This window comes from Pteropus medius, unplaced genomic scaffold, assembly GCF_902729225.1.
Source record: "Pteropus medius unplaced genomic scaffold, Ma_sr-lr_union100, whole genome shotgun sequence".
Classification (NCBI taxonomy): Eukaryota; Metazoa; Chordata; class Mammalia; order Chiroptera; family Pteropodidae; genus Pteropus; species Pteropus medius.
In genome coordinates, this window is record NW_024342472.1 from 1532123 (window position 1) to 1545721 (window position 13599).

Below are 13599 nucleotides of genomic sequence, written 5' to 3' on the forward strand. Positions count from 1 at the left end.
AAAGAAAAAAAAAGAAGTAGAATCACTTCAGGCAAGTCCCTTCTTCTTTTCCTCAGGCTTTAGTTTCTTCATCTATAAAATGGTGATTATGCTAACCTCTATCCTGCCAACCTCCCAAAGCTATATTGGGCTCAGATGTGAAAATAGATAAATATAAGAGAACATTGGGAGCCAACACAAAACATGTAAGGAAAAGTGATTTTCGGAGATGACTTTCAGAGTTAGTAAAGCTCAGGCCTGGAGGTCTCTGAAAGTGGATAGTCCTTCTGCTCAGTCCTCAAACTCTTGTTACGTGAAGCCACAGAATTTTCATCTATAATGGAAATCTTAATGGCTCACATCTTTTGCAGTTTTTCCAAAGCATAAACACACATTCAAGTTCTATTTATTTTTCAGATAAGTCAATTTTCTCTTATTGATTATGACATAAAACTAGACTATTGCCTCTACTTTTTCTTCTTTCTGACAATTTTCATGTTTCCCCTTAATTTCTACTATTCCCTCCCACTCATTTGAGACTTCTAGAGTTGAAAAATTCTCTCATTTTGCCTACTCCTAGCTCAAAGAACAAAATGCTTTACAAAATTAAGTGAGCATTTCCCTTTTCATTCAATCAGAGGGGTATGTGTGGGGGAGATGCACTTGTCAACTAAAAGCAATTTCTCTGCTTCCTTGGGGACTGAAGCGTAATTGTAGCTCTGTTTTCCTGGTGTCAGAATGAAACTTGCATTTTCATGAGTGATGTCATCACACACAGCTCGTGGGATTTATCTAGTGAGGGGTACTGGAAAAGAATGGGTGAGGGGGGAGAGAGATTGGAGGTTGGTCTCAGTTTATCTCTCCTCCCCTGGGGACTTTGGGATAGTCACTTACTGTCTTTCATTTCAGCTTTTCTAACTTAGAAAAAATAGAAATAATTCTCTCCCATTTCTACCTTACAAAGATGGAGCCAGGACTTTATTAGGCTTCGGTAATATGAAAACATTTGAAAGTAACAGAGCTACGGAAAGAGGGGGAGGAGTGCCATGGAAGCAGTGTATTTTAGGAATGCTAAGTTTTCCTTGTACCACCCATTTGAGAAGTGAGGAAACTGAGGCTTTTTTGAGGTTCGGAGAGGCCCCAAAAGGTTCCCTATGATTTCACTATATGTTCACCGTGAGCCCAGATAAATCTTTCCCAAACACAAAAGCAGGGAGACAGAGTCATGAGGTCCCAAGGCTTATAGCCCCCTTTACAGAGCACATATAATTCCTGTATACACCATGTGTACTTTCTGATGGGACTCCTCAAAACGGCATGTTAGGAGTCAGGTTGCTAATCTGTCAATTTTCTCTATGGGCCTGAGAGTTGAGTCCTTTATCTTACTCCTGAAATTGTGGCAACCTTCATAACAACCTGTTGAGGGAGCTGGGCAGTGGGATGAAGATCCCCACTTCACAGAGAAGGGGCCTGATTGGAAAGCAGACATACTTCCATTCATTCAGCCAGCCAGTGAACATACCCAGACTCACTTCTGATATTTTAACTTTAAATCCCATGCTCTTTTCACTGTGCTTCAGCTGCCTCTTGCCTGGTGCAAGAAACCCAAAAAGTAGGAAGTTCAAACAAGATAATCTGACTGAAAAATGTTATATAGATGTATTTTTAGAAAATCCAAATGAATGACCTTTATGGAATAGACTTATTTTGACTACTGCTATTCCCTACCAGGAGTCAAGTTTTGAAGTTTGCTCAGTTTCTTAATCTACATATTTACCCACAGACTTAAAAGAAGTAGAATGGGGTTAAAGGGATCAAGTTTTCCAGATGGCTTCTCCAATGTTCCCTGTAGCTGGAGTACAATAGGAAGAGACAGTAGTGGAGGGATTTCAGAGAAAGATGTCTTTCCTCTATATTAGAGTTTCTTTATTTGGTATAAGAGCTCACCTGGGGAGCTTGATAAAAATGCTGTTTTCTTGTCCTCATGTCCAGAAATTCTTGTTCAGTAAGTTGGAGTAGGAGCAGGGAACCTGCATTGTTAAAGCACATCCCAACTTATTCTGATATATCTGGTTGTAGGGAGCTAAAGCTCCCCAAATTTAAAAGAGTGCATGGATTGTCTCGGGAGGCCTGCTTGCATAAAAAAGAAAAGGCTGGTTCTGTTGAATTTCAGGAAGAAGAAGGTTAAGTATAGCCTAAGGGAGTGTCGAAGGGAGTGTCAATTGCACCTGGATCTTCAGGATGTTACTTTTATGTTATTTTGAAATGCACAAAGAAACAGATTGTGTTTAAAAGGAGGTTAAGAAATAAACTCGGAGAGGCAGTTGTGAGATCTGCTCTCCCTCCTGCACCCTGTCTGTCTTCTCTTTTTTCTCAGTCCCCGCTCCCCCATTCAGGTACCCGGTTTGACTTGGTCGGCTGGCTTCCGACATCTGGTCCAATGGACAATACCTCGGGACACCCTGATCATGACAAGGTTTACTGGCCTTTGATTCTTGGAATCCTGTTTAATTAGAAACTGTCTGCCTGGGTGCCAAATACTTTTGAGTTTCAAGAAAAAAAAGATAAGAAGATTTGAAGCCTTCCTTCTCACAGTCAACAAGCCCCAGCTTGACTTTGTCATTGCCCCTTCTTCCAAGTTAGAATATGTTTTCTTATTGCTAAAGACCTCATGGCAAACAATGGCCTAAGTAAGGAGTAGGGTGCATGGCTTTTAATTGGAATTGAAATGAGAGACTCTTAAGAGGCAGGAAGATGTCAAGCAGTAGGCATTGGTCTGTCAGGGTGAAGGTAGATATATCCAATGTGCCCTTTGTGAGCACAGACCTTGGGGTGAATGGTTGCAGATCCAATCTAGCAAGCTCCTGGCTGCTCAATTGGAGTGCTAAGGACCTCTACATTCTTGGAAAGTATGTGCTATAACTGGTTATGTGTCCCTGCACAAAAAGAGACTCCTGCATTATACTCATAGACCAACATTTAGCTTTTTCTGGCTCACCAAAACCAGTTCTAATGCCCAGTACCAGTAGCCCAACCCCAGCTTAAAAACTCTAGTCTTATTGAGCCTAATCCTTCATTCAGAAGAAGCAAGGCTGTATTTTTTTTTTTGCTATAAGTAGTGCCTAACTCCAGAAAATAATATATGTTTATTAAAGAAAATTTGGAAAATATTAAAATGTGGAAATAATAAAAAAGTTAAAAATTGTCCATAATTGCACTGCTTAAATACAATTACTCTTAAAATTCTGGTGTGTTTCTTGTTAGCCTTTTTTTTTCTATGCATAGGCTTATTTTTTGTTCCTACTGTTTAATAGTGTCCATTCATACATTTTACATTTTGATTATTTTTTATTTAAAATAATCATAAAGATATTTTCAAATTATCATATAGGCTTCTAAATTATACATTTAAAAGTGCAATAATCCGTTAAGTGAACCATTAGGTATATAGCACATTATAGATAATATATATATATATATATATATATATATATAGAGCACAATACTTGCCCACAGAGGACATTCGATAAGTATTTGTTGAATAGATGGATGGATTGATGAATGAATGCATTATCCTATTATGTGACATTTATTTAAAGGCAAAGATTTTAAAATGAAACTTAACACTAAGTAATTAAGTGGAAGAAGGGGTGGGTCAAAGAAAAAGGAGGGGGGAGAACTGCTAATTGACTGCTAAATAGTATTTTTTTTTTTGATATTCTAAACTCTGTATTTCTGTTTTTTTTTTTCCTAAAATAATAGACCTTGGTTTTTTGGAGTTCTTTTCATAACTATTAATATTCCCATTTTAAAGATGATGAAAACTAAGCCTCAGAGAAGTTAAAGGATCTTCCTAAGATTGCATAGCTAGTACATAGCAGAGTTGGGTTTCCAGTCTAGGTCTGCGAGCATCATTAGTTTTGTTCCTTTACCACATCACATCTCTTGCAGAAAAAGCCAGTGAAGGATAGCTGTCATGAATTTGCACCTCAGGTAGAGCTACTCTGGAATCAGAGAAACTTCAGTTACTGAGGCCCATTGGATTTGGCTGGGCAGGCAGCCTTTATGCCATGAAGGTGCCAAAAAAAAGAAAGAATAAAAAGCTAATTCAGCTGGGAAAAAAAGAAACCCATTGAGGCCATTACAAAAGCTAATGGTAGATAAGTTCACGGGAAGAGGTAAAGCCAAACTTTCAATATCCAGAGCCTGAAACTGGACATTTCTAGATGTCAGAATTGTTTGGCTTGGGTGGCTGGGTATTTGTACAGCAGAAATTGGTAGAAGAGCAGGTCTGATGACTGTTTGTTGTCTTTGTTTTCAGAAAACAGAGAAAACTGGAAATGACTTAGAAATTCATGCAAAGGCAGAGAGATACCATGTTTCTCAGATAAGAAGAAAAATGAGTAGAAGACCTTTAAACTCTGACTACAGCTCTACTTTACTAACAATTGCATGGTAAAATACATGGTAAAAAAATGGTGATTTTTCCATTTTATGCAGCCCCTTTGCCACATTAATGCTAATATCAGTGGTTAGCAAAGCAAATGTAATAAGTACTTTTCCCAAAGGACCTGTGATTGCAGTTTCCATTCCTCAGGACTACAAAAAAAAGCTGTTAGAAAATGATTTTTCATATTTCTTTCTCCCTCCTCACTAGCATTTTGATTGACAGAGCCCTATTTTTTTTTCAGTGGAGAAAAACAAGGCACAGAGTCATGTCTGTAAAACTACCAACGGATAATTGGGGAAGAAATTAATTTTGGGCCCTTGGACTTGAACAGAAAATAAAATTTTGTTTTGAAGCCCTTCTTACTCAATATGGTCCATCTCTTGGGGCTGCTTCTGCATTGGGGGCATGGCTTGTTTACCACCACCACCAGATGCTCCAAACTCTGAACTCATTACGGTATATGCACCATATATATTTTAAATTTAACAATACAAAGCCATAAAAGAAATGTAATGATATCCAACACATTACCACCCCCACTGAAATATAAAATATTAAATTCTTTCTAAAAATAAATATTGGTGCCTTTCCTATGCCAGTGCCCTGAGCAAAAGCATAAGTGGTGGAATCTGTAAGTTGGCAGAAATTGAGGGGCATCCCATATTTATATATACTTAACACTGAGTTATTATGTTCTTTCAGGTTAAGATCAATCTCCTCAATAGAAAGAGTCCCAGGCAGAAAAGCATCTCCCTCTTCCCCTAGGGATCCATAGGGCTGTGACAGTAAAATTACTCTCAGCTTTGGGGCTCCTTGGGGGCAAACCTTTTTCTCCTACTCACATTCTTGGTTCTCTAGAACAGATTTGTGACTTAAAATCAGATCTGAAGCAATCTAGGGGTGAAGAGATGCCTCCCCTAAGGCAGAGAGTTCCCAAGGACTGAGGCAGTGCTTCCCATTCTGACTCAGGGCTCCTGGGGCAGACACCGCTTTCCGTCTGGCTTGGCCACCTGAGGGCTGAGATGATGTCTATGCTAAAATGTGGGGTTTCTTAGGTCTGGGATATAGTATCGCCCTCAGATCTGAGGCTCCCTGAGACAAATGCAACATCTCTCCCTCAAATTCCAGCTTCTGGGGACAGGCCCATTTTTATGAATCAGATTAAGGGCTCCTGGGGGCAGGGACCTCCCATCCCTCTCAGATTCGGGTCTCACCAGGTTTGAGATGACATCTCCCCTCAGACTCTGGCATCTCTGGGCTAGGGACAGGGTCCTGCTCTCAGTCAGTTTCCCAGGACAGGAGCTGTGTGGTGCCCTCCCTTCACGTGGGGGAAGGGGCTGGGGGCCAGCTGCCTCTCCTCTGGCAGAAGGGAGGGGCTCCCTTGAGGCACTGCCCCCTTAGTGACAAGCTTGAGGTGTCCAGTGACCAAAATTTTCTTAGCTGGGTGCAGAGTGAGATTCAGGGCGTGGTCACCAGGGGCTACTTAGGGCGGCCAGTGCGTGGTTCGCGAGAGGAAGCTAGCTGCAAGTCAGCAGGGCACTCAGAGTGGTTCATGGTGTGGATTTTGGATTGCCTGTTCGCATCCACCTTTGAGCCCCGCCCCTTACGTGGTGAGTGGTGCCCACTCTAAGTCGGGATGGAGGAGGGGGCTGAGGTACTTTGGTCAGGAGCGCTGGCAGCTGCAATCCTGGTTGGGAGACCTGGGGCTTGGCTGGTAGTCTCCTTGTCTCCCTTCCTGCTGGCTTTTAGCTAATAGCTTCTGGCTCAAGAGACTGCCCTGTCGAGGCCCCGCATAAATCATCAGCTTTGCCGGGAACAGCGACCAACCACTCTAAAGGCTAGGCAGGACGCCCGGCGAGCACTGGGACAGACTAAGAATTGGGGCCAAACTCGAAGGAGCGCCATCCACAACCCAAGGTCCCTAAAGGCCCAAGGATGAACGTTCCTGGCAGGGTACCCAGGGCCCAGGGGCTCTGAAGATAGAATGGAGTATCCTTTTGCCTTGAAGTTTGTCCCCCTTGTCCCAGTCTCAACTACGGATATCAAACATGGGCCCATTTGAGTCATCAAATTCAACTGCTTCGTTTTAAGAGATTATGACACTGAAACACAGAGATGGGAAAGGCCTGCCCAAGGTCATACAAGGAGTTCACAGCAAATCTGGTTCTGCTGAGGCTCTGCCAACTGCCCACTGCTGCAAATTGCCCAATGACAGAGGCCGGGAGTCTTTAGTCTGGGTCTTTCCTTGGTATTTGAGATCAATGCTTGGTTTCCCTATTCCTGTGGAGTTGAGGATATAGGTGTGCAAAGATCACTGCACCAGTATAAATATGTGTGTGGCATTTCACTCTTCCTGGAACTGCATCTATAAAGTACATTTTGGAAACCGATTATTCTTTTCCTCCTTAAAGTTTCAAAAGACTGATATTTTCTATTTGAGATTCCCCAGGACCCCCACTTACACTGTCTTTCATTCCCCGTTGGTAGGCCCTACCCGCTCCAAGCTGCCACCTGCCCCCACTGTCACTTGTTTTTCCATAGTCTCCACCTCCAAAATCTATATTGATGAGAGTGTGTCATTGGTCATGAACCATAGACCAAACCAAAAGTTGTCTCTTCTTTCCTCTGCTCCCTCACAGGCAGGGAGAGGAGGCAGAGAGAGGAGGGGCTTACTTCAGCAGATACCTGCTTTTAGCTCTTGCCAGCCCCAGAACCCTACTGAAGACCATCTCAGGAGTCTGACTTGCTGCTAAGGGACTGCAACATGCTTAGCAAGTTCAGCTAGTCTCTGGCAAGCCACAAAGTCTCTAAGAAAGAAAGAGATCCATATAAACATACAGAGTTTAAATTTTTGTTGTATATATTTTTTTGTTTATGTGATCCTGGTGAGGAGGAAAAATAAGGGAGTTTTACAAGATGCTTTTTAAGGTCTTACAACTCAAATACCTGGCCATCTAAAAGGGGGTCCACATTTGCATGACCTACTACGCTGTCATGTGATTCCAATGAGATCAAGGATATGAAGGCTGTTTTATGAATAATCCCACTGAGTGGGGTCAGTAATATGCCAGGAAGCTTGTCTCTATCTAAAGACAGTCGTGTTTATTAGAATTAGAAGGCTTTGCCTTAAAATGAACCCAAATCTATGTCCTGGCTCTGGAGCTGACCTTCATGATCCTCCCAAGGGAACAGTGCCAGCCCTCTCCATTTCTCCATCTCTACTCACCTCTGTTCTTATCCAGGCCAAACCTCCCCAGTTCCTTTATCTGCTTAACATGTGACAAGGCTCCTACCCATATCTTGCTGCTCTTCTTTGAACATGCTCCAAGATGAGAATGCCCAATGATCTGGCCAAAAGAGGATTTCCAGCTATGCCTCTGTAAATATAGTCCTGGATGGCTGACTTTTCTTCTTTTGGAAGCCCATGTTACATTCATGGTACACAGATACATAACCTTAAATACACACATACATACACATTCTCACTCACACATGCCCACATACGAAATCACGAATTTACACATACTGCAGATTCATCAAATAGTTTTCACACACAACACAATATATCCATCTCACACATGCACATGCCACACACAAATTCCATGTACATGCCACACAGTTCACACAAATAGTTTATTTATACTGGAAATACTTTCATCTAGAACTACTATTTCTTTTTAAAGTAAGCCTAAACTCTTTTCAGAGTCCCCATTCTTAACTTAGCTTATTTTTGAACCCAAGCACATGACTTTATATCTGCTACTGCATATGCAATCGAGTGAGACCTGCCCCCTACATATTCTAGTGGCATACCACTGCCTATATCAGCTCTATTGATCATACAATAGCAGCTAATATATATGAAGTACTTCCCAGATGCTGGGTCTTAGGCTCAGTCCTTTACATGCATGATCTCATTTAAGTCACACAAAATCACTTTGAAATAGGTAATTAGTCTTTGAGCATAGTTTTCTGACCAAGAAAGAATCCATTCATTGCATTCTCTCTGAGAAATGCTGTGCAACATATAAGGGTAACTTTGTAGGTTATTATTGATACTCTGTAGGGCTATAATTGCCCCTGATGCCTCTCTTCATGTGCCTTCCAGAAATCCTCAGGAGTCAAAGGAATGAGGAAGTAGCTGGCCACTGGCTTGAAAGGGTGGGGGGATATTCTAAATGTTCTGTCACTCTCCCACCCTCTCTTCCCCAAGAGATAGTTGCTATGTCAGAGCAATCTTCCGAGAGTGGCAATGGACAATGGACAACTATATAAAGACATTTGGAAGAGGTACCATTGAACTCTAGGAAGAATATGGGCCCAAAAAGTTTTTTTTTCCCCCAGGGAAAGAGGCAGCACAATTGATCCACTTGAAATTCTCTCCCCAGTTTACTTTTGGCATTGGATTTAGCTTCAGACAATTGGACTTCTGTAAAGCAGCCAAAACTAAGCTAAAGGGACTCTAAGGCCCACATTACATATTTTCTTGGAGATGGGGCCCAATCTATTTGCCAAGGCCAGGTCTAGTTGAGCTGTGACAGGATCATTTTCCAGAGCTGAAGAGAGTTTGTCAATGAGAAAACCCACTCCCCTTGTCATAGTATCAGATGAGCACCCTCATTTACCAATGGCAGGACTTCCCAAAGTTTCTTTGTAAATCACCGTTTGCACTTCAAAAGACATTTTGCCATTGAAAACAATATGACACTCTAGAGCTTAGTTTTCTAGGTTGTCTTACACTTTACCCATCGTGAAGATAAAATGCAGAATCTGTGTGATGCAAACTGACAGAAAATAATACTCTTGCAAATGTACCTCAGGCTCCAGCAGTAGAGCTGACATTCATTACACTTAAACATCAAATGATGGAAAGCATGTTGGGCATTAATAGAGCAGGACACCAGGTCCTGGAGGGTGATTATGGCAATGATGAAAGCAATATCATTCCTTTTTTCACACTTAGCTACTAAGACAACCTAAATGCCCAACAATAGTGGAATGGTTAAAGAAACTATATGACATCATTTGTTAGACTAGTCTACAATTGTAAATATATGTTTATGAAGAATAGGTAGCAACAGGGAAAATGGTATGATTAAAACTGTGTCAAATATACAATTTTGAAAGACTGGAAGAAAATCAGAAACAAGGTAAATAAAGTAGGAGATTCTATCAATGGAGTAATAGTAATTTTTTTCTGTTTCCTAAAATCCTTATTAGGTTTGTTCTTAAATGACTCTTACAGTTAGAAAGTTTTAAAAGGGCTAATTGAAGGCCTATGATATGCAAATAGTTCATGCAATGATCTAGAATCCCGCTGCACATAGTTTAATATAAGGAATTTTTTTCTTCAAGTTTTAGTTTAAGTGTAATGACTAGATTAAGTCAGCCAAATGTGATCATCCCAATGATCATAAAGTGTTCCTTAACACTGGGTCAGAAGAGGCAGAACTGGTTTGAATCCCAGGCCTACTCTTATAATGTTGCTGTGAGCAAGTTATTCAACTTCTCTTAAAATGATTTAATACTGCCAACACTTCCAGGTTATAAAACATCATCATCATCATCATCATCATCATCATCATCATCATCATATTAAATATCTTCTATGGTTCAGGTATCAAAAGATGTGTTTTATTCCTCCTCCAAATATTTACTATGTACTATCACTTTACTTAAACAATCTCATTTATTTTTCCTAACAATTCTCTGGTACTTTTATCTTTAAAGACAGAAGTTTAGAGAGGTTCAGTAGCTCTCTGACAGCCACACAGTGACTGAACAAAGATTACAACTTCTTTTGGTCTAATTTCAAAGCTTAAAAGAGATGACATGTGCAAATCTCCTAGCACTACACTAATATGCAGCAGACATTTACTAGGTGGTCAATATGATGTTGATGATGTTCCCTTGTTCAAGAGTCTAAATTCTGGTCTTTGATCTCTTTGAGTACTTATAGATTCCTATCTATGAAAAGGTATACATTTCAACTGGAAGATTCATTGCAAATATCACCTAATGTCCTCGTTGCTGGAGCTCTGAGTCACTAGGAAACAATTTCTGTTTCCTTCTGGCAATATCGTTTGTTCTCACATGTATCAGCAGAAGTAGGTAGATGGCATGTTTGATGAGCCTTGGTGGCTACTGTCACCTCTCAGGTATACCTCTGGAGAAATCACGCGTCTTCCTCGGGATGAGCACCCAATACTCAGCAACCGATAGATTCCGACATTCAGGGAAGCTTGTTAAATGGCAGATGCCTATTCTGAACTCCTGCTCCAACTATTCTCTGTATGGTATGGCTAACTTTTAATTGTTACTCCTCCCAGTTTTCTCCTCAAAGTGGAAGCTACAGCACCTCCTAAGAAGCAGACATAGGTAGGAGCAGGAGAAATTTTTCTAAATTCCTAAATCCTCAGAGACACTCTCTAATAGATTAACTTTCATGGTGGAGTCTAGGGTCAGTGAGGGGGTAATATGCAGGATGAGTAAGAGGAGTGAAGGAGAAGGAGGGGTTGAAGACATCTTCCAGAGACTGGAAACACCTGAAGCCTGACCTCTCAGAGCTTATTTTGCCACGAACCTCAATACTTCTCTACTCTGTAGCCTCTTTATCTCTCCTTGGGATTATATCCATCCCCTATCCTCAACCTCTTAAACTTCTCCCTCCACTCCCATCTTAAATGCAGCTTTAGTTTGTAGTAACTTGTTTTTGTCTCTAGAAGGAGGCAACAGCATCAGGAGGGAAAGGATACAGACTGGGGTCTTCCATCACTTGACTATTTTTTGCAAAGGGTAAATTTCATTTTCCTTTGACAGCAAACAGATGAATAACAATCAATTGAAGCTGTATTTTAGGTGCCACAAAATATATCTCAGAGAAACACCATCTTTCTCTTTATGGTCCCATCTACTCCCTAACCTTGGTGGCTGTTAGAAAAAAGGTGGCCTTGGGAACACTTCTTAATTTCTAGGTAGAGGTGAGAAAAACCAAAAAAATGTGTCGTGGGGCAGTTTAGCCAGGAAATACTCATGCTTTCATTCTCTTGAACACATGGTACATATTTAGGAGATGAGGTAGGGTCTGGGTCTGCATCAAGGGGTTGAGGAGCTCAGTTTATAGGGTGGAAGAAAGTCTAGATGCTGAGCAGGCAGTTTAAAACTTTCCTGTGTGGAATATAACACCTGAAATCTTGCTCTCATTAACACTGCCAGGAAAAACTATAGAGTGAAGATTGGACTCAGGGTCCAATTCTTCTGGGGCTGCATCAAAGTTGATCAAAACGTCATCCTAAAGGATGAGGGATTATTTCAAGAGTGTCAGGCAAACCAGTAATGAGAAAAATTGGCAGCTCAACTAGTTAGCTTCAGTCCCTGAACACCCTGGTTGAGGCAATCTGGACTTTTATAAGGCGGGGAGGGTAAAGCGAGGGAAGGCATTAGCTAACCTTTTCTTGAACGTTTGCTATACATATTAGGCATTTGGCTACTGCTTTCCACATTTTACCTTATTTGGTTGTCTAAGCATTTCTAAGGCAGATATTAACATCTCCAATTTACAGATGAGAAATCTGAAGTTTAGAGAGATGAAGTAACCTTCCCAGGATCACACAGCAAGTAAGTGATGGAGTTGAGAAACAAAAAACAAAAAAAGAACTCAAAGTGGTCTCACTCCAAAGATCCTTTGTCTCCATAGAAAAGATGAAGGTCCTGATCTTTAAAGGATTTTACTCTCATGGGGAAACCAAGGTCTCCATCCTTAATAAAATTCACATTTTGGTGCCCTGCTCATATAAGTTCTTGTTTGTTTGTTTGTTTGTTTTTAATGGTGAAAACAAGCAAATCTCTGTGTACATTTGGTAATAATAGGAGTTCTTAAAGCATTTTTCCATCTTTACAATTCCCCTATATAATATTCAGTTATGAACTTTAAAGAAAGATTTATAGTGAGGATTTTAAGCTTTAAGGAAGGTGTGTGTGCATGCATGTGCATATGTGTGTCTATCCTATGCTGGTAACAGTTTTGACTGGGGTCCTGGTAGCCCTTCTCATCCCATCATTTATACGGGTTAGGGAGGTAAGGATAATCTTCCATTACACTAATTTAGAGCCTATGGTCCAGGGCTATATCTTTGGAGCCATAGCCATCAAGCTTTAGGCTTCTTCAAGGTTGAGGTTTGCTCTCCATTTCAGAGGTAGGGACTTTGAGCTGGAGTGAATCAGACAGTCCTCATGAATCCAGGTGGGACTTGCACAACAGGATTTAGACAGGTGGTCCAGTGGTGTGTGTGCATGTGTGTTGGGCATGGGAAGCAGGGAGAGAATTTTCAAAGAGGGAGAGTCCTCATATAAGGGACTGTGAGTAAGTGGAAGTGAAGCTAGTATACTCAGTGGAGAGCAAGGAGGTGTCAGACTGGCTTTGCAGAAGCAAGAAGCCTGAGACCAGATGCTGGGAGAAACCAAAGATTGCATGAGCTCTTCATAGGTACTTACCAAGGGGCTTGAGCTAGTCTGCGCCATGAGTGACTTAGACTGGCCTCTCTAGCCTTTTTTATTTTAATTTTTATTTTTCAAAAGGAGACTTACCAGCTACATAGTAGTTTAGGCAATGCTTTTTCTGCCCACCTAGGATGAAGTGCTGACCCAGGCCCAGCTGGAGGGAAAGCTTTATGGATGTTCCAGCTGCTTCTTGTCTACACACCAGACTCATTTGTGCCAATTGAAAGGGCGCAATATTAACAGTAGCAATTTAAATCATGCTTCTTGCTCCCTGTCACCCCTGGAAAGTTTAGAAATGACTCATCACTGTTGAATTGTCCCTCTCTATCCACACCCTGACCTCTTTGAAGCAGTCTAAGGTAGTTCCCTGGGGGCTGAACTGGAATCCAGTGCTTCCAGCGGATCTTCAGTTGTGACTGATCCGACATCCTCCAAGAAGTGTGTTCCCCCAAAGTGCAATGTACTGTTTTAATTTGCATTTCTCAGATCAGGCTGCTTAGAAGACATTAGAGCAACATGAGGCCCATTAGGCAAGTACAGTACTCCCCTCCAGTCATGAATAAAACAAAATGGGGTCTATTCAAGAAATTTTTCTTTGTGGTCTCTGCTTGTTTTTCTATGCTCAGTTTGATTTGGAGATGGCTGATTGAAATTTACTGGATACCAATTTC

General features: G+C 41.2%; 1 protein-coding gene across 1 annotated transcript in view; it reads right to left on the reverse strand.

The window, feature by feature from the left end:
- ENOX2 (ecto-NOX disulfide-thiol exchanger 2) overlaps nucleotides 1-13356 on the reverse strand; it is a 140744-nt gene extending 127388 nt beyond the window's left edge. Inside the window, 1 exon segment of the mRNA XM_039864988.1 lies at nucleotides 13269-13356. Within this exon segment, the coding sequence (XP_039720922.1) occupies nucleotides 13269-13356 (88 nt within the window).
- Between the last annotated feature and the right edge of the window lie 243 nt (nucleotides 13357-13599).